This window comes from Neofelis nebulosa, chromosome 12 (assembly GCF_028018385.1).
Source record: "Neofelis nebulosa isolate mNeoNeb1 chromosome 12, mNeoNeb1.pri, whole genome shotgun sequence".
Classification (NCBI taxonomy): Eukaryota; Metazoa; Chordata; class Mammalia; order Carnivora; family Felidae; genus Neofelis; species Neofelis nebulosa.
The window spans coordinates 63,264,041-63,290,596 of record NC_080793.1 but is presented as its reverse complement, the minus strand read 5'-3'; the positions used below and the strand labels follow the sequence as shown (position 1 = coordinate 63,290,596).

The following is a 26,556-nucleotide window of genomic DNA, read 5'->3' as shown; positions in this document are numbered from 1 at the left end:
AAGACAGTAGGGTACTGGCACAAAAACAGACACACAGATCAATGGAACAGAATAGAGAACCAGAAATGGACCCACAGATGTATGGCCAACTAATCTTTGACAAAGCAGGAAAGAATATCCAATGGAAAAAAGACAATATCTTCAGCAAATGGTGCTGGGAAAACTGGACAGCAGCATGCCAGAAGGATGAAACTGGACCATTTTCTTACACTACACATAAAAGCAAACTCAAAACGGATGAAAGACCTAAATGTAAGACAGGAAACCATCAAAATTCTAGAGCAGAAAACAGGCAGCAATCTCTTTGATCTCGGCCGCAGCAACTTCTTTCTAGATAAGTCCCCGGAGGCAAGGGAAACAAAAGCAAAAATACAGTATTGGGACCTCATCAAAATAAAAAGCTCTGCACAGCAAAGGAAACAATCAACAAAACTAAAAGCCAACTGACAGAGTGGGAAAAGATGTTTGTAAATGACATATCAGATAAAGGGTTAGTATCCAAAATCTATAAAGAACTTACCAAACTCAACAACCAAAAAGCAAATAATTCAGTGAAGAAATGGGCAAAAGACATGAACAGATACTTTTCCAAAGACACCCTAATGGACTAATGGCTAATGGACACAGGAAAAAATGCTCCACATCACTCATCATCAGGGAAATACAAATCAAAACCCCAATGAGATACCACCTCACACTTGCTAGATTGGCTAAAATTAACAATTTAAGGAAACAACAGATATTGGTGAGGATGTGGAGAAAGAGGAAAGCTTGTACACTGCTGGTGGGAATGCAAACTGGTGCAGCCATTCTGGAAAACAGTATGGAGTTTCTTCAAAAAATTAAAAATAGAACTCCCCTATGACCCAGCAATTGCACTATTAAGTATTTATCCAAAGGATAGAAAAATGCTGATTCGAAGGGGAACATGCACCCCAATGTTTATAGCAGCACTATCAACAATAGCCAAATTATGGAAAGAGTCCAAATGTTCATCAACTGATGAATGGATAAATAAGATATGGTGTATATATACAATGGAATATTATTTGGCGACCAAAAACAATGAAATCTTGCCATTTGTAACAATGTGTATGGAACTAGAGTGTATTATGCTAAGTGAAATAACTCAGTCAGTAAAAGATAAATATCATATGATTTCACTCATAAGTGGAGTTTAAAAAACAGATGAACATAGGGGACAAGAAGGAAACATAAGATAAAAAGAGAAGGAGGTAAACCATAAGAGACTCTTAAATACAGAGAACAAGCTGGAGGGATGTTGGGTGGGGGGATGGGCTAAATGGGTGATGGGCATTAAGGAGGGCACTTGTTGGGATGAACACTGGGTATTAAATATAAGTGATAAATCACTAAATTTTAACAAAATAAATAAATAAAACCCTGATAAATTTTTAAAAAAGTATCTTCTATTTCCTCTTCTGGATCAGAACCAGGTGGGACTAGATGGTCTCCAGGTCTGAGCCTAAAGGCTCTTTAAGTCTTTGAGGTGGGGATAAGGGAGGGTATAGGGTCCCCAGGTATATTTTCAGATAAACAATATCTAATTTTTTAAGTAAAAATATGTCCTATCCAGTAAGTGGGGCATAATTATGCTAAAAAATATATTTCATGGGACATAGTTATATTAAAAATTATTCAGTGTTTATCTGAAATTCAAATATAATTGGGCATCCTATATTTTATCTAGCAACCTTAAGGGAGACAGACCAACATTTAAAATAAGTGGCTTCCAAGGGGTGCCTGCGTGGCTCAGTCAGTTAAGCGTCCGACTTCAGCTCAGGTCATGATCTCACTATTCACGGGAGTTCTAGCCCCGTGATGGGCTCTGTGCCAACAGCTCAGAGCCTGGAGCCTGCTTCAGATTCTGTGTCTCCCTCTCTCTCTGCCCCTCCCCCACTCGCACTCTGCTTCTGTCTCTCTCTCTCAAAAATAAATAAACATTAAAAAGAAACATGTTAAATAATAAACAAACAAACAAATAAAATAAGTGGCTTCCCTAAAAGGAAATCTTGAGATTGGGGAAAACAGAGGCCACAGTGAGCAATGACTTTTTGAGGAGAGGAATGAAGTCAGTTTCTTTCATGCCAATTAAGCAATCACAGGCAACCCTGTCAGAAATCCAAACTCATGACTAACATGAGACTGGAGATCAGTAAAAGAAATTTAAAAGATTAAGAGTCAGAGAAGCAATCTTCACACACAGGGCAAGCCAGCAGACAGAACAATCCCATCCAGGAAGGTAAGAGCATGGCCTTCTCACCCATTGTTTTTGCCCAAGAGAACAGGTTCTGGGGGATTCTGGTGGGCTCCTTTGCCCTCCTTCGTTGCTTCCCTGATGCTTGGCTGTCAGCGAAATTTCTCCTCAGTGCATGTAAGTCTTCAGCTACTGAGGGCTCATGAAGTTTCTTCTTAGGTCCTGTTTCTAGACTGCCAAAAAGCAAAGAAGAGAGCCAGGTAAAGCAATCATTCAGGCTACATCCTGATTTTGATTCTGTGTGTGTATTCTCTTGTCATTTGAAAGACTGCTTCTCTTGGTTTGAGTGAGATGAGATGAGGTACATTTGTTGTCCCAATACTGTTTGCAGAGGTTTACATAGATTTACAAAAACAATTTAATGCAGAATCAAGTTTTGTATCTGTAATTTTGAGCACAGGGCTCACCCCTACATTATTTACCTGAGATGATCATGAGTTCAACTATAATTTCTTTCCTACAATTGGGAAGGAAAAATCCCCCTCTGTTCTCCCACTTCTCTCCTACTATTTTAAGCAGGCTCATTAATATAACTCTATTATCAGACCTTTGAAATTCATAAGAATAAGAGGGAAGAAAAATACATATAATAGCAAGGAGAGAAGAGAAACCAATGTTTGTTTCCAACCAGCACACTTTAATCATGACTTCCATAGTTCATGAGCTTTTGTCTATTTGTTTGTATTATGGCTTAAAATTGTGTATTAAAATATATATCATTATAAGACATATACACAAACAGATTTAAGCCCTATTCCTGAGACTTGAATGAGGGAGAAAGAGGATGCTGTGTTCAGCCACATATTCATGACATCATAACCATCTATTTGGCCAAAGATTGAAATGAAATTAATACCTTTGGAGAGAACTCCTTTTATTAACCAGTTTTGTGCCAAGGAAAGTAGGGAATAAATAAAAATGAATTTTGTTTCTCTACAAGCTTATGGTATAGAGTCACATTGAAGGCAAATGAAGAGCATTTCCCCCCAGAATAATAACTCAAAGTTTGTTGTTGTTGTTGTTTGCTTTTGTTTGTAGTTTCTTCTTTGAACTTAAGTTTCAGTTGGTAGAAGTGGTTAGAACCTTGAGCAATCTCCACTTGATATCAATGAAAAAAGCAAGTACAAATCCTTTCCCAGAGAGAAACCAGAGGGTCCTGGGTATTATCAATGTCCACCCGGAGAGAATGTCTTTTGGATCTTTATGAAGTGCTGAGTGAGATGCTCTGGATGCATTAAATGATGCCTGTGTGCCCCTGCTACAGGTATCCTGCGAACTGTGCCCATAAGATGCCAAAAGAAGAGGCTTACTTCATCCTTGGCTACCCCAAGAAGGGGCACAACCACTCCTACATCACAACTGAAGAGTAAGTTCAAAACTGAACCCAGCACCTGCTTGTCAGTAAATCTCTCTAGTGTTCATTTCTGCAGAGAGTAAAAACCCTGATAATGAGGTGAGGAACCCCCATGATCCTACAAGGGACTCAGTCAAGCTTCTCTGAGGCCAAACAGGCAAGGAAACAGGAATGATAATCAGTTGGATCTTGGCATTTATTTTTCTGTATCCTTGGCTATTAGGTTTTCACTACAGGTTCCCTGGATGGAAAACGTCTGGATGCAAGATGACACTTTCCTCAAACCTTGTTATGTCTAACCCACTCAGGCTCCTAGAGATGGTCTGCAGACAGAACAAAGGCGAGTTGCCAAAGAGCTAGTGAGAATGAAGGGCAAGTATGTGCGACTCCAACTGCAGACTGACTCCAGGGTGAAGATAGTGGTTATAATTCTGCATCATAATTTATCCTAAGGAAAGCTGTTTGATATTATGAATTAATTAAAAATAAGTATTTATATGATTCAGTATTTCTAAGTGCTAAGCAATGCATAATCAGTCCAAGACACTATCCTTGTCTTTGGAAAAATATTATAGTCTTTTGGATAATTAGGTTCAAGAATGATTTTAGCAAACATAAGTGCTGTAACGGGATGACAGTCTCCTGGGACACACTCTACATGTACTAGAGTGGGCAAGATTGGTGGGAGGTCAGTTTACACCCTCTGAGTGGAGACTCCAACAGGAAAAAAATGGTACCAGGTTTTTATTTGGACTACCTCTTAAGTTCAGAAGTTACTGAAAACTTGCTCTCCCTTGGAAAAGAACTATTTAAAAATCTTTATTAGAGTGAACTAGCAGGGGCAAGCAAGATGTAGAATCCATTAAAGGGACTGAGGAAGAATTTAGGCTGGGAGCATTTCCTTAGAAGACTCTAGTGGGATTCTCTAACATTCCTGCATGGTCAGTGGGGAACTGGGATGGGGAGATCTTCTGAAAAAATGTCTGAAGAGCAAAAATACACTCTTTGGGGTATTTGGGGGGTACACATATTAGGTAGGATATTGTTTCAGCTTCTGTATAATGATTTAACAAACTGTATCACTGTGAAACGTCAGGAAAGAGAGGTTGAGGGGTTCTCTCAGTTGAAAGGGCATAAGTAATTTATGGAGGTTTTAAACTGCAGTTTTCCAGTCAGTGCCACTAGAGAGGCTGATTTCATAGGTCTGGGGGTAGGGGCACAGAGTTGGCACTTTAACAAGCATCTCATGTGACTCTGCTGCAGGAGGCATTTGAATGACACTCTAGAGAGCCCTGCCCAGCTGAGTAGTGGATTCTTCTGGTGTGTCTGGCATATCCTGATGTTTTCCACTACTGTATCAGTCACTGGATGTGTGTAAATGCAATGTGACTGTGCATAAAGAAGTGGAAGAGAGCTCTGTCTGTGTCAAGATGTCCAAGGGGATGACCACAGACTTGGTGGGTGAAATTAGAGCACAAGCATGCTAAGAATTAAATCAGCTGCCTTCAGTCATGAGAACCCACTGAATGCTTCTTGTGAAAGCTTCATTTCAGGAAAGGGTGATATGGCAGGAAAGAATGATATAGAAGGAAAGGCACTGCTTGGATATCTTAGGCCAGTCACTGTGAATGCTGGTTCTTTCACTTACTAGTTGTGCAGCCTTGGGCATTTTACCACCTTAAAATGTTAGGGATATCAGCTGTGACATGAACATCATATCTACTTCGGAGGACTATTGTGAGGATGAAATAAAAGTCTATATGTGGGGTGCTTAGCACAATGCATGGCACAAATCAGTGCTCAATGAATGGCAGAGAAGCCACTAACCTGGTGGTGATGTTGATGAATCTTGGTAGGTCTCAGCTTCATGATCCACAAAATAGGTGGACTGGCCTGCATAATTAGGTCAGAGTTTTTATCCAGCACTGTCATCCATCCTGTTTAGAGATGGACAGAATAGACTTAATGCCTCAGCAGCCTTGAGAAGGAGGTGGTCAGGTAGATGTTACAGGGCTTCTGTCCAGGAGAAGCCTCAGCTATATCTTGATTTACATTCAGATGCTCAATCTCCTATAAATCACCCAGCTCTGCAGAGCCTTTCTTTAGCAAGTCACAGCACTCTCCACTTTGATCATGCTATGATGTAGAAAATCAGGCCGATGTCACCTAATTGACAGTGTTATACAGGGAAAGCACAGCCTCAGTCATTGTTTCCAGGTCCTCTGTGGTAACTAATGCTTCTCATGGGCCACTGGACACAGGGCTCAAAAGGTTGGCTTAGATGCCCAGATTGCATCCTGCTACAATCTTAGTGAAGTTCCATTCTTAGTGAAGCTACAGGTTTGCTCTAGGTTCAGCTCAGACAGTTCTCCCCAGCACTGAGCCTCCTTGTTATATCTTTTAATAACCCATGCCTGGCCAGCTGGGAGGTTCTTATTGAACATCTTTAGAGTCTCTTGACTCCAAAGTCAAGTCAGCTGGCATCTCTGACTTGGCAGCCAAGCAGTCTGGAGAGATAAGGTTGCTTGTCTCAGCATCCCCTGGGCTCTAGTCCCAGCTCAATTCTAAAATATCTTTTCCAGGTCACTTAGGTGAGAACAGAGTAAGCAGTAAGCACTGACCCATCTGGTTCAGTCTTTGGTGATTCTAAACTGGATTTCTGAAGCAAGCAGAGGCCAGATAGCATCTTGTGTAATGGAGTATAAACATGAGACACATATCCTAACAGTTGGGCTAGGCTCTGGCATCCCCATGCAATAGTTACAGTCTTGGGGACCTTTAAATCCAACAAGCCCTACTTCCACCCCTTCAGTCAGAATGTGCCAGCCCTAAGTCCTCAGTGGCTGCTTTAAATACTTTCTCCTCTTCACTATCTTTTCTCTATCCCCAATCAAAACCTGCTCTGTGGAAAGTCGCGGATCCCCTCATTCTCACTAGAGTGTTAATGACCCACAAGAGGTGAAAGTAACAGAATATTAAGCTTTTAGGACAAAGGAAAGATGAATCTTTAAAGATGGTATTTCAGGTCTTCAGTTCCAATTGTAAATGAGTAAAAATAATGATGTTGGGGCTAGCATTATGCCCCAAATCCACATATTTATAAATAGTTACCTTAAAAGAGCATTCAATGGTTCATTCATTTTGCAGATGTGAATTTGTAATCACTCATAATTCATTTGTTCATTTTTTATTAATTTGGCCATCCATCCAACTGTCCACTTAGCCATCCATCCATCCATCCATCTTCAAGAAATATTTTTTTGAAACACCAATGTGCCTGACATTTCTAGGCACTGAGGAAACAAATTAAAACATAAACCAAAAACCAAAAAACTCCTTTGGGACCTCCTCTCCTAGAAGAGACAGGTAAGCACACTGCTGATTACCACTGCAGGGCTGTGTATAAGAGAAGACAGGATTGGTTGCCATCATCCTGGGAGGGGTGGGTGGTGCTGAATCTTTGAACATGAATTTATTAGTCATGCACAAGGAATAAGGGGGTGAGTTTGGGTCAGAAAAGACACAAACACAAATGAGATAAACTCAGGTTTAAATCCTGGCTCCATCTTGTGCTACCCTCTGTATGACCATCAGCAAGGCACTTCACCTCTAAATCTATTTCCTCATCTGTGAAATGGGGATGATAGGTGATGCCTCCTTTGCAGGATTGTTGTAAGAATTAAATAATCTAGTATATGTACAATGTTCATCATGGCATCTGGCTTAGAGTAGGTCTTAAGTCAATGTTAATTATCAATACTTTTTCTGGACTAATAGTTGGGGAAAATGTTTTAAATAAGTCCTGATGGAAAGAAAAGATAACTCAGTCTCAGTAAATACTTTGTTCATGTAAGGGTCAGTTGCTACTGCACTTCTTGTGTCTGGAACTTGGGTGCTTAGGCCATGCCAGTTAGCCCTATTTCTGTGGGCACACACCTGAGAGACTCCTAAAGAAGTTCCTGTTCCTGGTTACAGATGCTGGAGGCCTGGTGAGCGTTCAGTGTGGTATGGGGTAGGAAACTACTTGGGGGCTGGGAGGTGTTGCTCTGGGCTGGAAAAACTCCTGTGAAGATTGAAGATTGATGCATGTTCATCGCAATCTGGAGCGAGGTTTCTGTACCCAGATGGATTTGTCTATCTCTTGGGCCAGGGCTGCAGGGATTGGAATCCTGACAGTAGTCCTGGGAATTTTGCTGCTCATTGGCTGCTGGTATTGTAGAAGACGAAGTGGATACAGAAGCTTGAGGGTTAGTAAAGTTTCCACTGCTGGAATCCCTCTGGATCCAGGATACCCTTCCCTTTCTTTCTTTGAATTTCTGGGGAATGAGATAACCTTCTCATGATCACCTCTAGCTCTTCTCTCTGGTTCTGATGAGTCTTTCTCTATACTTCAAGTCTTCTTTGCTTCTACCTAGGCATGAACCCCAACCAGAAACTTGGCTCATCTCAGTGATTTGATTCACAGCAAACCTGAGTACTTGGCTGTGTATGTAGCTGAGCACTGATAGTTTGTGTGGTGCAAGGATAGAGGTCCTGATACTCTTGCACAGCAAACAATGCATGTGAGATCCTCCAGATCTTATCAATCCTTCTGGGAATTCTCACTGGTTCTGTTCTTCAACTTAGTGGCTTGCTCATCTCAGCTTGCTGCCTCGCCTGGGAGTTCCAGGTTCTTCTAACTCTGTTATACCAAGCAATTCAGCATGCCTAGGACCTATACAGCCATAAGTACAATGAGGAAACCATCCACCCCTCAGCAGCACAAAGGACCGCCGGGTTTTTAACAGAGCCCATTGTCGTTTGATGACCAATGTAGTTTTGACAGAATTTTTTCTTCTTTACCCACATGAACAGGAAGCTAACAAGTTACACAGCCCAGTCTTGGGGCAGTAATGTCTTCCACACATGGGAAACATCAATTGAATCTTAAACCATTAGAACTACAGGTCTCACTTAAAAGCCAAGTAGCACTTTAGCTTTAAGCATCCAAAGGCTCTCTCCATAGTGAGCAATGGAATGAAAGGAAAGTTGCAATTTCTCTCTCCCTTCCCCCTTCTTCCTTCTCTCTTTCCTCCTCCACCCTCTCTTTTTCTGTCCCTCCACACTTCTCTCCATTTCTCCCTTTATTATTACACATCTGAAAACTTCTGAGTTGATACATAATGGAAAAAATTATCTTTACAAAAGATGTTGGAATGTCCTGTTCCTCATTCAGCAAACACTTCATTTAGAAGAAAAGGTTCTATGACAGAGAGGACGGTTGTGAGGGTGGGGTTTGGAGCTTGGCAGTCTGAAGAAGGGAAGGGGAAGATAACAGGTATAGCTTTGAATTCTCCTTGCCAGGAAGCTTGGGCAGTCCCATGTGCCCCTTGCCCTAATGCCCATCTTGCCAGAGTGTCCAAATACAAATCATGACATACAGTGCAAGTTTGGGGGCCAACACGGCCACTGAGCAGTAGTAGCCCTCCCGTGTGTTGACATTTAGTGGAAAGAAGGAAGTTTATGGGTCTGAATAAGATCCCAAACCAAGTACCATAGGAAAGCCTTGGCTTAGGAGATTAGGGATGGACCTTGTGTTCATATGACACTTCTCTGTGGCTGTTCACAACAGATTAGGAAGGGACTTTGCTCTCTGCCACAGAATTCCATTTGTGCCTCTAGTACAGAGTTAATATTGCTTTGCAATTGGTTATTTATTTATTTTTGCCTCCTCCACCCCTTATCCTTCCTCCATTTATGTCTTGGGACAGAGAATATTTCTTACTCATCTTGGTACCTCCAGTGCCTGGCCCATAGCAGTCACCCAATTGTATGGCATCAGGATTTGGTCTCATTGTCTGTCATTGACTCACTTGATGACCTTAGATTTTAACTTCTCTGAGCCTCATTTACTGTATTCTACACCTAGGCACATGTGATATAATATGATATATATCAGTTTTTATTTAATATATATTTGCTTCCATATGTTTATTTAATTCTATATTTGTATATAAAAACACACAATGATTTAAGTCTTTCAAGGAGTAAAAGCTCTACAAATTCAATATGTTGACAACCATTTCCTAACTGGCTTGATGCCACTGGACAAAAATACAATGATTTTTTTCCTTCCTGATTCAACACTCCCATCTTAAACTCAATTAAACCATAACAGAGAGTCTTTAATGTCATAAGCTCAGACACTGTGAACATTTTGCTTAGTAAGGTTTAAGTTCAACCTTACTAGATCAGTGATTTGTAGAGTTTCTGGAATTTTTGTGAGATGGAGCTGTGTTTAAGTTTTCTGGTTCCTGTGGCACCTAAAAAATGCTGTCATTTATTTTTTTTAATGTTTATTTTTATTTTTGAGAGAGAAAGAGAGAGCATGAGTAGGAGAGGGTCAGAGAGAGAGGAAGACACAATCCAAAGCAGACTCCAGGCTCTGAGCTGTCAGCACAGACCCTGATGTGGGGCTCAAACCCATGAGTCATGAGATCATGACCTGAGGTGAAGTCAGACACTTAACCGACTAAGCCACCCAGGTGCCCCCTACTTTTTAAATTAATATTAAAATCTTGTTTTGAGACTTTTATATTTCCTGAAAAGCTGGATTGGGGATCAGTAGTTTAAGAAATTTAGGCAAAATTATGTAAAATAGTGCACTAAATCAATCCTCCCTGCCTCTCTTCAGTGATTCTTCTTTTTTTTTTTTTCATTTTGAAACCAAAGGACATAAATGACAATAAATGCAAGCTTCAGGTAGCTAAGTTACTCCACCTTTACCAACCTGCTTTAAGCTTTGAAATGTTTACTTTCCCACTTCCATTGACCATAGAATGGTAGCATGGTTGGTTGGAATTAAGATCTCCTAAAGTGTCTCCATTGACTCACAACTCCCTTTAGCCCTGAAAAACATCTTTTGAAAGAAAAGAGTGCTTTTTGCAGCTTGTTTCTGCAGGAAAATGATTTATAAAGGGATGGAAGTTGTTTTTGTATTTACCAACTTTACCTTTCACTTGAAAGTTTAGGACAAAATGCTTTTTGATTCTTGGAGAATTTCTTGGAGAATTTCAAGGCCCCTGCTACAGCTCAGTTGACACTCATGTTTCACTTGTGTTTCTCAATGCTTGATCAGGGGCCCCTGCACTGGGGCTCTTGCTAAAATGCAGATTCTGGGACCCTCTCTGGTGGTGGGACCCAGGAAGCTGCCTTTTAAAGAGATTTATTTTTGAGAGACAGGGAGAGAGGCGGTGGGGGGGGTGGAGAACCCCAAGCAGGTCCCACACTGTCAGTGCAGAGCCCAATGCGGGGCTCGATCCCACGAACCGTGAAATCATGACCTGAGCTGCAATCAAGAGTCTGACACTTAATGGACTGAGCCACCCAGGCATCCCCAGGAAGATGCCTTTTAAATCGAATGCTGAAGTTTCAGTACAAATGCATAGAATTGGCAGTGAACTAGGGGAGTGGATCATGCCCCTATCCTATAGCAGGTGAGAGATTTACAAAGAAGAAAAAGAATAAAAGTGATAATTGAGGTAAAGGGAGAAAAGGCATTAAATACCTTATCTGTGGGCTGCGAGTTGGGGAGGGGAGCAGAAACTTCCTGCATCCTCACATCAAGATTAGGGCCTTTGCGCTTATATCCTTCCAGGGGGTAACATCAATAATAATTTCAGACTAGAGTCTAGGAAAACTACTTCTTTACAGTCTGAAGACTGTGTAGTTATCAGCCCAATCCATGTCTGGCCTGATCTCACTGATATTTCAAACACTTCTCCACTTCTCCCTGAGAAACCTGCCTTAATGCCCTCTTCCAACCTAGTAGACCCCAATGATTAGCCACAGTCTGCAGAAAAGGCTGAAGAACTGCTAACATCCTCACAGCCTCCTTGTTCCAGTCCCTCTCAGCCAGTACCACAGAATGCATACTGCTAATGCCCTACTGGCTAGATTTGGCTCACTGGCGTTTGGGACTGTATTAAAAAAAAATTTAATTAGGTACTAAAATTTAAAAGTAGCATGTTACATAAAAATCTCAATTTCCAGTTTCTTTTAAAAATCAAGAGAGGGGCGCCTGGGTGGCGCAGTCGGTTAAGCGTCCGACTTCAGCCAGGTCACGATCTCGCGGTCCGTGAGTTCGAGCCCCGCGTCAGGCTCTGGGCTGATGGCTCAGAGCCTGGAGCCTGTTTCCGATTCTGTGTCTCCCTCTCTCTCTGCCCCTCCCCCGTTCATGCTCTGTCTCTCTCTGTCCCAAAAATAAAATAAAAAATGTTGAAAAAAAAATTTAAAAAAAAAATAAAAAATAAAAAATAAAAATCAAGAGATCTAGCAAAAACTGGCAGCTATATAGTGGTTGTCCCTTTAGATGAGATACTCTCCCTCCTTTTCTATTGCCCCCACCTGGCCCCTTTCCTCCCCCTTAGCATTACCTGCCTGCATCCTCTAAGGATCTGAATATAGCTGGGTTGCCTGGGGACAGGCAATAAAGAGGCGCATTGTCTGCATAGCACTGGTTCTCCATGTGACCCTGGATCATCAGTTTTGACAGTGTCACCTGGGAACTTGTTGGAAATGTGCATTATGGGCCTCACCCTAGTGTCAGAAAGTCTGGATGTGGGTCTGCCAATCTGGGTTTAACAAGCCCTCAGGTAATACTGATGCATGCCAAAATTTGAGAACTGCCACTATGGAGAATTTAACAAAAATGAAAGCAACTAAAACTATGCTTTTTATTATCATAATGTGCCAGTAATTTTAAACTATGTCAGTGATGAAATATTCCACCTCACTATGGTGGACCACTCCTGAAGTCCTCACTTGGGTATGTTTCTCTGTCCTGCACAATTTGTTGTTATTTTATTGTAGGGATGGAGAATATCACCTTGTAAACCTATGCAAAGCACCAAACTAAGCTTTCACCCACCCCTCCCCATGATAACTCAGGGTGCATAATTTATTCCTTGACTAGTCATCATGTTGCAGCTTAACTTGGAAGCTCAGGCTACAACCACAGTATTTCTACCACAACATATGTGTTTGTAGCATTTTAAAGATATTTTGCTGTCATTATGGGGAAGGCAGAAATAGTCAGTGTGTCCCTGCTGCCAAGTTTCTCAAAAGTTTTTTTCTCACTGAGATACCTCACTAGCTTTGACCACCTCCACTCAAAATCATTCTCTGAGGTTCATTTTTTAGATTGATTCTTTTTCTCTTTCCCTTCAAGAATATTCATTGACGAACTAATGGGTATCAGGCACTGTACTAAGTGCTTTACCTTTAGTTTTAATTTCTACAACTCTGAGAGGTAGGTGGTATTATCGTCATACTACAGATGCACAAATACTAGAATTCAGACAGGCAAAATGACTACTAGCCTGAAACACACTGCACATAAGTGACAGAACCAAGATTAAAACCCATTCTCCTTTTTTTTTTATAAGTTTATTTATTTATTTTGAGAGGCAGGGTGAGGGGAGAAGTAGAGGAAGAAGGAGAGAAAGAATCCCAAGCAGGCTCAGTGCTGTCAGCACAGAGCCTGACATGGGGCTTCATCTCACAAACTGAGAGATTATGACCTGAGCCCAGATCAAGAATTGGGTGCTCAACCAACTGAGCCACCCAGGCATCCTGATTAAAACCCATTCTTAAAATTTTAACTTGCTTCTCTTTTATTTATTGAACTCAATTATTTTTCTCTCAACCACTGACCTTCATGCATGCACATTTCAGGACAAAAGCATTCACGCTGGCACTCGAAGTACCTTAACAAGGAGATGTCCACGTGAGGGGTTTGGTCACCAGGATAGCAAGCTGCCTTTTCAAGAGAATAATTGTGAACCTGTGGTAGGTTGAGATCCTATATCTTGGTGTTTCTGTATGGCTGTTTTTAACTCAAATGAATAAAATTATTCCAATTTAAAAAGCAAGGACAATATGAATATACATAATGCTCCTGAACTGTACACTTAAAAATGGTTAATTACAATGGTAAAATTTATGTTATATATATATATATATATATATATATATATATATATATACACACACATGTATGTATAAACATAAGTAATAACATAATAAACATAACAAAAACATAAATAAACAAAATACATAACAAATAAACAAAAAACACAATAACAAAGATAAAAATGGGGAAGCCCAGAGATTGTCTTAAATCATGTCCTCTTTTACTCAGATTTTTTAGGGTCAATGATCTTATGTGTATAAGATCCAAAGGAAGAAGTTTGTTCTGTATACAATATCTTTTTTGTTTTATGTTTTTAGTATATTTGCCTTTTTCTGAATATAGATACATCTAGGGGAGAAAAAAAAGCATCTGTTATTAATTGCATAGAGCTGTGCAGTCCAAAAGGGTAGCCACTAGCCACATGTGGCTATGGAGCATTTGTAACAAAGTAGTTTAAATTACAATATGCTGTAACACATACCAGATTTCAAAGATTTAGTATGAAGAAAAAAATATAAATAATTCATTAATGATTTTTATATCAATTACATGTTGAAATGATATTTTGATATGTGGGATTAAATAATTAAGATTAATTTTACCTGTTCATTCTTATTTTGTAATGTGGATACTAGAAATGTTTAAATCTCATATATGGTATACTCTATTTCTATTGTGTGCACTGGTATAGGTGCAGTATATCATAATGGTGGAGAGAATGGACTCTGGAGCCAAATTGCTGTGAAATTGTGTGACCTTGAACAAGTGACTTAACCTCAGTTTTCCAACCTGTAACATGAAAACAATGAAAACACTCTAGAATTCTAAATTTTGAGCATTAAATAAACGCCTGGCACATTTTTGCTATACTGATGATAGCACTGGCCTTTAGATACACAAGATACACAAGGATGTATCTATGTGGTATAAATGTAATGTATATTAGTGGCTTTAAAAACAGTGTTCAAGAACTCACTAGCTAGGGCTTGGGACTTAAACTGACAAAGGTAATGCAGGTATAAATAAATTTTTGATATTTTGGGAAGCCTGTGGACACTTACAAGTTTCTGTCCAGAGAAGTAGTATAGTTATGATGCTAACCATTAACTCTACCCTCTCCCAGAACATACGCACTGTTGCCAAGCCCATACTCTCCCTTTCTCATTCTCACAGGTTCCCAATGCTCCACCTGCCTATGAGAAACTCTCTGCAGAACAGTCACCACCACCTTATTCCCTGTGAGAATGCTGAGAGGTGCTGAAATGATTTCCCTTACAATTTTGCTGGAATTTAATATGGACATCTAATATTCTGCTTTGGAATGCTGTAGAAACAGTGTAAATCATCCCTAATAATAAGCTTAGTATTAAATTGTTAGTAGAGCAACTAGTAATACTAATTGGAGAAATTATGAGAAATATTAAAATGGAAAAAACTTTCTTAATAAACACTATAATGCCTGATACTATTTGTATAATTTTCTGAGACAGAATTCAAGTGTGTATTCTGGCACCATTAAATTTCTTCTTTGTTGAAATTTGGCTAAAAACTAAGAAACTACTATTCTGATTTTTGAAGAAGCAGCCTCTTGGCCAATAAGAACTCTAACAAAATTGCTGCACATGAGTCTGTGGCATGGAGTACTTGCAAAGGATATCTTTATAGGTTTAAGACAAATTTGACCTACCAAATTATAGTCACATTCAGAAAAGTATCAGTAATGTCTCTTTGTGGTCTACAATTCCATGATACTACAATAACATACTGCAGAGATCCTGTTAAACCAGAAGGTGGTGTAAGGATTTAATAAGATACTGTAGGATTCTGGGAAGATGGCAGCATAGGAGGATGCTGAGCTCACCACGTCCTGCGGGTCACTTAGATTACATCCACACCTGCCTAAATAACCCAGAAAATTTTCTAGCAGAACCCAGAAGACTAGCAGAACAGATTCTCTGGAGCCAAGCATAGATGAGAGGTCCACGGAAGAGGGTAGGAAGGATGGAGAGGCGGTGCACGCTACAGGGACTGGCAGGATGCAGCCGGGGCAGAGGGGTGGCCCGCCGGCAAGGCAGAGACCCCAAGTCTGGCTTGCAAAAACAGAGGGGCCTGACGGAGTGTGTTCTGACAGCAAGCAGGACTTAACATCTGGAAGGTTATAAGTTAACAGCTCTGCTCGGAGAGCAAGAGAGCTGGAGGACAACGGGAGGGATAGTTGTTGAGCCCCTGACGACAGAGGGCAGCTTGGTGGGGAACAAAGGCGCTCACCAGCGCCATCTCCCTTGCCCATCCCCCAGCCAAAATCCCAAAGGGAACCGGTTCCTGCCAGGGAACTGGCTTGCACTGCGCAAACACCAAATGCTGTGATTCTGTGGTTCCATCCCTCCAGCGGGTCTGACTCCCTCCCGGTGCCGCAGGGCCCCTCCTGAAGGGGATCTCCGAAGGATAAGCTAGCTGAGCCTGCCCGTCCCACCCCCGTGCACCTTGCCGATCCACCCCAGCTAATATGCCAGATCCCCAGCACCACAAGCCTGGCAATGTGCAAGTAGTCAAGATGGCCACGCCACCCCACAGTGAATCCCACCCCTAGGAGTGGGGAAGAGAAAGTACACACCAGTCTGACTGTGGCCCCAGCGGTGGGCTGGGGGCAGACATCAGGTCGGACTGCGGCCCCGCTCACCAACCCAAGTTATTCAAGACAGCACAGGGGAAGTGCCCCGAAGTCCCCCACCACTCCAGGGATTATCCAAAATGATGAAACAGAAGAATTCCCCTCAAAAAAACCTCCAGGAAATAACCACAGCTAATGAACTGATCAAAAACGATTTAAAAAATATAACAGAAAGTGAATTTAGAATAATAGTCATAAAATTAATCACTGGGCTTGAAAACAGTATAGAGGACAGCAGAGAATCTATTGCTACAGAGATAAAGGGACTAAGGAACAGTCAGGAGGAGCTAAAAAATGCTATTAACGAGCTGCAAAATAAAATGGAGATGACCACAGCCCAGATTAAAGAGGCAGAGGAGAGAATAGGTGAACTAGAAGATAAAGTTATGGAAAAGGAAGAAGCTGAGAAGAAGACAGATAAAAAAAATCCAGGAGTATGAGGGGAAAATTAGAGAACTGAGTGATGCACTAAAGAGAAATAATCTACGCATAATTGGTATTCCAGAGGAGGAAGAGAGACGGAAAGGTGCTGAAGGTGTACTTGAAGAAATCATAGCTGAGAACGTACCTGATCTGGGGAAGGAAAAAGGCATTGAAATCCAAGAGGCACAGAGAACTCCCTTCAGACGTAACTTGAATCGATCTTCTGCACGACATATCATAGTGAAACTGGCAAAGTATAAGGATAAAGAGAAAATTCTGAAAGCAGCTAGGGATAAACGTGCTCTAACACATAAAGGGAGACCTATAAGACTCGCGATCGATCTCTCTACTGAAACTTGGCAGGCCAGAAAGGAATGGCAGGAAATCTTCCATGTGATGAAAAGAAAAAATATGAAGCCAAAAATCCTTTATCCAGCAAGTCTGTCATTTAGAATAGAAGGAGAGATAAAGGTCTTCCCAAACAAACAAAAACTGAAGGAATTCGTCACCACTAAACCAGCCCTACAAGAGATCCTAAGGGGGATCCTGTGAGACAAAGTACCAGAGACATGGCTACAAGCATGAAACCTACAGACATCATAATGACTCTAAACACATACCTTTCTATAATAACACTGAACGTAAATGGACTAAATGCGCCAACCAAAAGACATAGGGTATCAGAATGGATAAAAAAACAAGACCCATCTATTTGCTGTCTACAAGAGACTCATTGTAGACCTAAGGACACCTTCAGATTGACAGTGAGGGGATGCAGAACTATTTATCATGCTACTGGAAGTCAAAACAAAGCTGGAGTAGCCATACTTATATCAGACAAACTAGACATTAAATTAAAGGCTGTAACAAGAGATGAAGAAGGGCATTATATAATAATTACAGGGTCTATCTTTCAAGAAGAACTAACAATTATAAATGTCTATACACCGAATACAGAAGCCCCCAAATATAGAAAACAATTACTCACTAACATAAGCAACCTTATTGATAAGAATGTGGTCATTGCAGGGGACTTTAACACCCCACTCACAGCAATGGATATCATCTAGACACACGGTCAATAAAGAAACAAGGACCCTGAATGATACACTGGATCAGATGGACTTGACAGATATATTTAGAACTCTGCATCCCAAAGCAACAGAATATACTTTCTTCTCGAGTGCACATGGAATATTCTCCAAGATAGATCACATACTGGGTCACAAAACAGCCCTTCATAACTATACAAGAATGGAGATCATACCATGCATACTTTCAGACCACAATGCAATGAAGCTTGAAATCAACCACAGGAAAAAGTCTGGAAAACCTCCAAAAGCATGCAGGTTAAAGAACACCCTACTAAAGAATGAATGGGTCAACCAGGCAATTAGAGAAGAAATTAAAAAATATATGGAAACAAACGAAAATGAAAATACAACAATCCAAACGCTTTGGGATGCAGCGAAGGCAGTCCTAAGAGGAAAATATATTGCAATCCAGGCCTATCTCAAGAAACAAGAAAAATCCCAAATACAGAATCTAACACCACACCTAAAGGAAATAGAAGCAGAGCAGCAAACACACCCCAAACCCAGCAGAAGAAGAGAAATAATAAAGATCAGAGCAGAAATAAATATAGAATCTAAAAAAACTGTAGAGCAGATCAATGAAACCAAGAGTTGGTTTTTTTGAAAAAATAAACAAAATTGATAAACCTCTAGCCAGGCTTCTCAAAAAGAAAAGGGAGATGACCCAAACATATAAAATCATGAATGAAAATGGAATTATTACAACCAATCCCTCAGAAATACAAACAATTATCAGGGAATACTATGAAAAATTATATGCCAACAAACTGGACGACCTGGAAGAAATGGACACATTCCTAAACACCCACACACTTCCAAAACTCAATCAGGAGGAAATAGAAAGCTTGAACAGACCCATAACCAGTGAAGAAATTCAATCAGTTATCAAAAATCTCCCAACAAATATGAGTCCAGGACCAGATGGCTTCCCTGGGGAATTCTACCAGACATTTAAAGCAGAGATAATACCTATCTTTCTCAAGCTATTCCAAAAAATAGAAAGGGAAGGAAAACTTCCAGACTCATTCTATGAAGCCAGTATTACTTTGATTACTAAACCAGACAGAGACCCAGTAAAAAAAAGAGAACTACAGGCCAACATCCCTGATGAATATGGATGCAAAAATTCTCAGTAAGATACTAGCAAATTGAATTCAACAGCATATAAAAAGAATTATTCACCATGATCAAGTGGGATTCATTCCTGGGCTGCAGGGCTGGTTCAACATTCACAAATCAATCAATGTGATACATCACATTAATAAAAGAAAAGATAAGAACCATATGATCCTGTCAATCGATGCAGAAAAGGCATTTGAAAAATTCAGCATCCTTTCTTAATAAAAACCCTTGAGAAAGTCGGGGTAGAAGGAACATACTTAAACATCATAAAAGCCATTTATGAAAAGCCCACAGCTAACATCATCCTCAATGGGGAAAAACTGAGAGCTTTCCCCCTGAGATCAAGAACACGACAGGGATGTCCACTCTCACCGTTGTTGTTTAACACAGTGTTGGAAGTTCTAGCATCAGCAATCAGACAACAAAAGGAAATCAAAGGCATCAAAATTGGCAAAGATGAAGTTAAGCTTTCACTTTTTGCAGTTGACATGATATTATACATGGAAAATCCGATAGACTCCACCAAAAGTCTGCTAGAACTGATACATGAATTCAGCAAAGTTGCAGGATACAAAATCAATGTACAGAAATCAGTTGCATTCTTATACACTAATAATGAAGCAACAGAAAGACAAATAAACTGATCCCATTCACAACTGCACCAAGAAGCATAAAATACCTAGGAATAAATCTAACCAAAGATGTAAAAGATCTGTATGCTGAAAACTATAGAAAGGTTATGAAGGAAATTAAAGAAGATATAAAGAAATGGAAATACATTCCGTACTCATGGACTGGAAGAATAAATATTGTTAAAATGTCAATACTACCCAAAGCTATCTATACATGCAATGCAATCCCAATCAAAATTGCACCAGCATTCTTCTCGAAGCTAGAACAAGAAATCCTAAAATTCATATGGAACCACAAAAGGCCCCGAATAGCCAAAGTAATTTTGAAGAAGAAGACCAAAGCAGGAGGCATCACAATCCCTGACTTCAGCCCCTACTACAAAGCTGTAATCATCAAGACAGCATGGTTTTGGCACAAAAACAGACACATAGACCAATAGAATAGAATAGAAACCCCAGAACTAGACCCACAAAAGTATGGCCAACTAATCTTTGACAAAGCAGGAAAGAATATCCAATGGAAAACAGACAGTCTCTTTAACAAATGGTGCTGGGAAAACTGGACAGCAACATGCAGAAGAATGAAACTAGACCACTTTCTTACACCATTCACAAAAATAAACTCAAAATGGATAAAGGACCTGAATGTGAGACAGGAAACCATCAAAACCCTAGAGGAGAAAGCAGGAAAAGACCTCTCTGACCTCAGCCGCAGCAATTTCTTACTTGACACATCCGCAAAGGCAAGGGAATTAAAAGCAAAAATGAACTATTGGGACCTCATGAAGATAAAAAGCTTCTGCACTGCAAAGGACACGATCAACAAAACTAAAAGGCAACTGATGGAATGGGAAAAGATATTTGCAAATGACATATCGGACAAAGGGCTAGTATCCAAAATCTATAAAGAGCTCACCAAACTCCACACCAAAAAACAAATAACCCAGTGAAGAAATGGGCAGAAAACATGAATAGACACTTCTCTAAAGAAGACATCCGGATGGCGAAGAGGCACATAAAAAGATGCTCAACATCGCTCCCCATCAGGGAAATACAAATCAAAACCACACTCAGATATCACCTCACACCAGTCAGAGTGGCCAAAATGAACAAAACAGGAGACTATAGATGCTGGAGAGGGTGTGGAGAAACGGGAACCCTCTTGCACTGTTGGTGGGAATGCAAACTGGTGCAGCCACTCTGGAAAACAGTATGGAGGTTCCTCAAAAAATTAAAAATAGACCTACCCTACGACCCAGCAGTAGCACTGCTAGGAATTTACCCAAGGGATACAGGAGTACGGATGCATAGGGGCACTTGTACCCCAATGTTTAAACAGCACTCTCAATAATAGCTAAATTATGGAAAGAGCCTAAATGTCCATCAACTGATGAATGGATAAAGAAATTGTGGTTTATATACACAATGGAGTACTATGTGGCAATGAGAAGGAATGAAATATGGCCCTTTGTAGCAACGTGGATGGAACTGGAGAGTGTGATGCTAAGTGAAATAAGCCATACAGAGAAGGACAGATTCCATATGTTTCCACTGCTATGTGGATCCTGAGAAACTTAACAGAAGACCATGGGGGAGAGGAAGGGGGAAAAAAAGTTAGAGAGGGAGGGAGCCAAACCATAAGAGACTCTTAAAAACTGAGAACAAACTGAGGGTTGATGGGGGGTGGGAGGGAGGGGAAGGTAGGTGATGGGCATTGAAGAGGGCATCTTTTGGGATGAGCACTGGGTGTTGTATGGAAACTAATTTGACAATAAATTTCATATAATATAAAAAAATTTGTTAAAAAAGATACTGCAGTTTGGCTGATGTCTTGCTTTAAATGTTCCAATGGCAGTTTAGCTACTTTGGGCTCCAAAGCCCTCTCAAAAAAAAAAAATAAAAAAAAAAAAAAAAAAAAAAAAATATATATATATATATATATATATATATATATATATATATATATATACATACACATATATGTAATCAAAAAGGATCAGAGATTTTGGAATGGTATGGAATGGTGCATAACAACATTAATTTTTTTTTGTTGACCTCTACATGTCATCTTTACTATTGTTTATCTAATATTTATTCTTTCAGTCAACTCATTAAAAATTTTTTTTTGTCTTGAATTTATTTCACGACCCTAAATGGAAAATCAGTATCATTTTCCATAAGTAGAAGATAATGCTAAAAATGAAGATAATGAAAGTATTTTTATGCACACCTAGAAGGTTACTGATGATCACAGAAGGCTGTCAACCTGAGACCTGCTTTTTTTTTTTTTTTTTTTTTTAATTTTTTTTTAATGTTTTTTATTTATTTTTGGGACAGACAGAGACAGAGCATGAACGGGGGAGGGGCAGAGAGAGAGGGAGACACAGAATCGGAAACAGGCTCCAGGCTCCGAGCCATCAGCCCAGAGCCTGACGCGGGGCTCAAACTCACGGACCGCGAGATCGTGACCTGGCTGAAGTCGGACGCTTAACCGACTGCGCCACCCAGGCGCCCCCAGAGACCTGCTCTTTTTATTCAAGAGGGAGATTAGCAAGAATCAAAGAGCTTTCAACATAATTAAAAGACTTGCAAGAGAAAGTTATGACTGCCTCACTGTATGATTCAGCGTTTTTTAATGCTGAATCAGTAAACCACCTAAAGTCATCTTGTATCATCGGAAATACTAGGGTAGCAGAATTGTTTCATTTTCTACAAAAGACACGATTGCACTGAAAAGAAAAAACACTGAATAAACAGACTTTTACACATTGAAAAAAAATCATTAAACAAAATGCTGAAATACTTACATACTGTTCCTGATTCTGTTCTCTTACCACTTAAAATAAGCCTTCTCCCTCCTCTTTTCAAACAAATGAGCTCTAAATAAAGTAAACATCAACAGGCATTTGGTCAGCTCCTTGCAATCCCTAGTCTAAGCCTCAATCCTCCACCTCTATAGAAGTATGTGTGGCTTGAGCCCCGGACCTCTCTAGCATCTCCAGACCATCATTGCTGAGAGTGCTCTCCTTTACCCATGGAAAAAGGCTCTCTTCAGAAAGTCCTTCAAACTAGCATCCTAGGTGATGAACAAGGAGGACTGAGAGATTCCCTGAGGGAGTCTGATTGTTTTTACAGTTAAAAGCAGACACACTTTCAGGAGAAAAAAAGTCATCTCAAGTGACTGATGCCAAAACATCTTAGGAGCAATTCAGAAGAACATTCTTCATGGCATGTTTGGATAAAAACATTCATTTTTAAGAAAGCTTAAAACTGCTATTCTAAGAAGCTGTGCAATGTAAGAAAAAGTGTAGGAAATGAACAGAAGACAATGCTTGACAACTTGAAAACACAAATGAAAGAGGCTTTAAATTATAAAGAGAGCCTATTAAAATCTCTAAAACAGCACTGAAGACAAGTTTGCCTGCTCTCTTTAGAGAAGGTTACATAGATGATGGCAACTTGAAATCAGACAAAGAGAAAGAAAACTGAGACTCCCTAAACTGCCAATCAGAAGTTAACTTGGAGAAATACATTGATGCTATTCATTTTTAAATAAGGCTTGAAGGAGAATGACCAAGACAATCTAAAAAGTGAAGAAAATTAATCAATTGCTTATAATTCAAATAAAAGGTCTCCAAACTGAACAAACACCTTTGCAGTCTAAAAATACTGCTTGAAATTGAGATTCAAAAACTTCAGCTAAAACTTCAAATACTACCTGAACTACCTGAACACCAAGAACATGCAATGCATATCTGTAGAAAATCCATCAAGGAGAGACTTTACAGTTTAGAAATAAAGGAGAAACTTCCCAAAGTATATGAAGCCACATACATCAGAAGTATGACTCCTATAGGTAGATGGTCTTGAGAAATAGTTGGAAAGAAGTACTTCCTTTTACCAAAGCTGGATTGTCTCCAATGAGAAAAGAGCACCTTGGCTGAGTCAAATCTCACTGAGCTAAGAAAAAAATCACAACAAGCAAAAATTAGCTGAAGAAGTGTAAATTCCAGCTTTTCCCAAGTGGCCTCCACTGCTCCACAGGTAGTCCTGGGCAGAGGCTAGAGAGTATCAGGGGACTCCCTGAATCATCAGGTCCCCAAGGAAAGAGGAAGATTGAACTGTAAGGGCTCAGGTATCTGAGTCACCTGTAAGTTTGATTCATGTTTACAGTAGTCAAGTCCTAAACATCCACAGCAGGACATCTGTCTTTTCTCTTTAAAAATAATTTAGAGCAGGGGCACCTGGGTGGCTCAGTTGGTTGAGTGTCCGACTTCAGCTCAGGTCATGATCTCACAGTTTGTGGGTTTGAGCCCTGTGTTGTGCTCTGTTCTGACAGCTCAGAGCCTGGAGCCTGCTTCGGATTCTGTGTCTCCCTCTCTCTCTGACCCTCCCCTGCTCACACTCTGTCTGTCTGTCTCTCTCTCAAAAATAAACATTTAAAAAAAATAATTTAGAGCAATCTCTTTTTAGTTTAAGTATTGTCACTTAATTGATGCTATATTTGCCCAAATTCAAGTTTGACAGAATTATAATTCCTAAGATAGTGTTTTACCAATCTAGATGGTTTTAATAAAATTCTTATGGACATTAGACCATTTCATTAGATATTACAGAATTAGATCCAAATAAGTATTGTATTTAGATTGAACTAAATGGTCTACTATTACTTAAGCCACAACTTAAGTTAACTTTTACATAATCAGGGAAAAACATTTAATCAATAAATTCCATTTATATATGTTATGAGCTGTTTGAAGAAATCTGTAAAAATATTTATCTAATAAATTTTGGTTTAAAAAAACAATATAAAACAAGAAACCCACCAAAAACAAAACCCTAAACCAAATACCACCCCCCCCCAACTAAACCTATTAGTCTTTTAACTTTTTTTTAGCACTAGATTCAGATAATTTAGGGCAGATAAAATTATGTTCATGATATTCTTTGCTGTTACAATGTTTCTAAGTTTTATGCAATAAAAATAAATTCTTTCCCTTAAAAAACATTTTTCTATCCTTCTCAATCCAAATACAGGTTTCCCCAATTATTTGAAAGTAGACAGTTCTTATGAAAACTTTGAAGCCAACATGGGGTAAAATGAAGAGATGATTACCATTAACTACATGGAAAAGTTTTTAGCCATCCCAGATCCCCAAAATAACCTCTTAGGCTACTTTGATACCTTAGGACACATCTTGGTAACAGATACAAAGCAAATTGACATAAAGCACAGATACTCACAGGTCAAAGCTATGGCGACTTGAAGCTGAGAAGTTCCCAGGGAAGGAGCTTGGTGGTGCCTCTCACCGCTTGGGGTGCCTGCTGTTTCTTTAAATTTTTTTTTCAACGTTTTTTAATTTATTTTTGGGACAGAGAGAGACAGAGCATGAACAGGGGAGGGGCAGAGAGAGAGGGAGACACAGAATCGGAAACAGGCTCCAGGCTCCGAGCCATCAGCCCAGAGCCTGACGCGGGGCTCGAACTCACAGACCGCGAGATCGTGACCTGGCTGAAGTCGGACGCTTAACCGACTGCGCCACCCAGGCGTCCCGTGCCTGCTGTTTCTATAAAGGCTCAATGCAAAACAAACCATGAGTGCTGTTTTTGCTTTTCTCCGTTTTTTTTTTTTTTTTTTTTTTTTTTTGTAAAAGTGAAAATCCTCTTTGGACTTCTTTTGGTTAGTGAAAACAGGTACTAATGCAGGTCTTTTGTAAAAGTAAAGTAGCATGATGTGAGCTTTCGCAAATGGTCAGAAACCTGTAGTTTCTCTTTTTCTCACTTCTCTGTTGCAAGCTACCATCACTGCCAGATAAAAGGTCTTCATACTACTTTCTTGACTTACCTAGTAACTTCCTAATTGGCATGTCTCTAGTCAGGTAAATGATAGCAGCTACTATTTATTAAACGTTTACTTTGTGGCAGACTTTGGGCCAAGTGTGTTACATAAATTATTACATGTAATCTTCACAGCAACGCTGCAAGGTAAATTAACTGATCTTCATCTTACATGTGAATGTTAATACCTTTGCCTCAAAAGCTTCAGTACCATCCCAATGACTTTCAGAATATTTTTCAGTCCTTTGTCACCCCTACCTATTTTTTAGTCATTCCTCATCAGCCCCCCCAACCCATAATATTCTATTCAAACTCAACTGCTATTCCCTAAATGCTCCTTGTGCTTTTCTTTAAAGAAAACTGAGATATAATTGACATATAATATTGTATTCATTTTGGTGTACATGATTTATGTATATATTGTAGAACTATCACATTAAATCTAGTTAACATCTATCACCAGTGATAATTTTTCTTGTGATGAGAACTTTTGATCTACTCTTAGCAACTTTCAAATGTGCAATATAGTACTGTTAATTTACCTGTGCTTTTTAAAGACTCTTTCCAAGTCCAGTTCTAAATATACTTTCAGTCCCAGCACAAATTCCACCTCTTATATGAAACCTCTGGCACCTTACCACTAAATTCCTAAGAGTTCTTTATTCCTCTGATATTTACTTTTAACTTATTGTTACATCCTGTTGTTGTTGTTGTTGTGTGTGTGTGTGTGTGTGTGTGTGTGTGTGTGTGTGTGTGTTGAGGACAGGGATGTGATCTTATTCATCTATGTTGATCCTACATCTTCTGTATTATACAGTTCTCAAAAAATGTGTAGAATTAATTTACACCTCTTTGAATTTAAAGCTTGTTGACAATCATGCTTTCCATTTACATTGATAATTACTTTAAGAATGATATTGAGGATTACACACACAAAAGCATGCATTTCTTTAATACTTCTTTATATATTACTTAACCATAGAATTTTCTCACACTCAGATTTTGTCCCCATGTTAAACTATAAGAACCTGAACTGTGCCATGCCCTTCAACTTTCTTGGTAATGGCATGCATAATAAATACTTATTCAATAAATGAGTAAAAATACCTGGGACAGTGGACAACATTATAGCAACAATCAGGCTTCAGGCTCAGATAATAGCAAAACAACTTTTGGAGTGACTTAAGGTAAT

The 26,556-nt window shown here is 39.6% G+C and overlaps 1 protein-coding gene across 2 annotated transcripts; it reads left to right on the top strand.

Moving 5' to 3' along the window:
- Window positions 1-2,167: 2,167 nt before the first annotated feature.
- Window positions 2,168-15,042, top strand: MLANA (melan-A). 2 transcript variants are annotated; one of them, XM_058695432.1, is made up of 5 exons: window positions 2,168-2,263; window positions 3,543-3,644; window positions 7,783-7,879; window positions 13,347-13,460; window positions 14,758-15,042. In XM_058695432.1, exons 2-5 carry the CDS (start codon window positions 3,568-3,570, stop codon window positions 14,824-14,826), a joined length of 357 nt encoding a protein of 118 aa, XP_058551415.1. In that variant the 5' UTR covers window positions 2,168-2,263; window positions 3,543-3,567; the 3' UTR covers window positions 14,827-15,042. The 2 variants fall into 2 exon arrangements, with proteins under 2 accessions (XP_058551415.1, XP_058551416.1); XM_058695433.1 differs by lacking the exon at window positions 2,168-2,263 and adding an exon at window positions 2,299-2,478.
- Window positions 15,043-26,556: the final 11,514 nt, after the last annotated feature.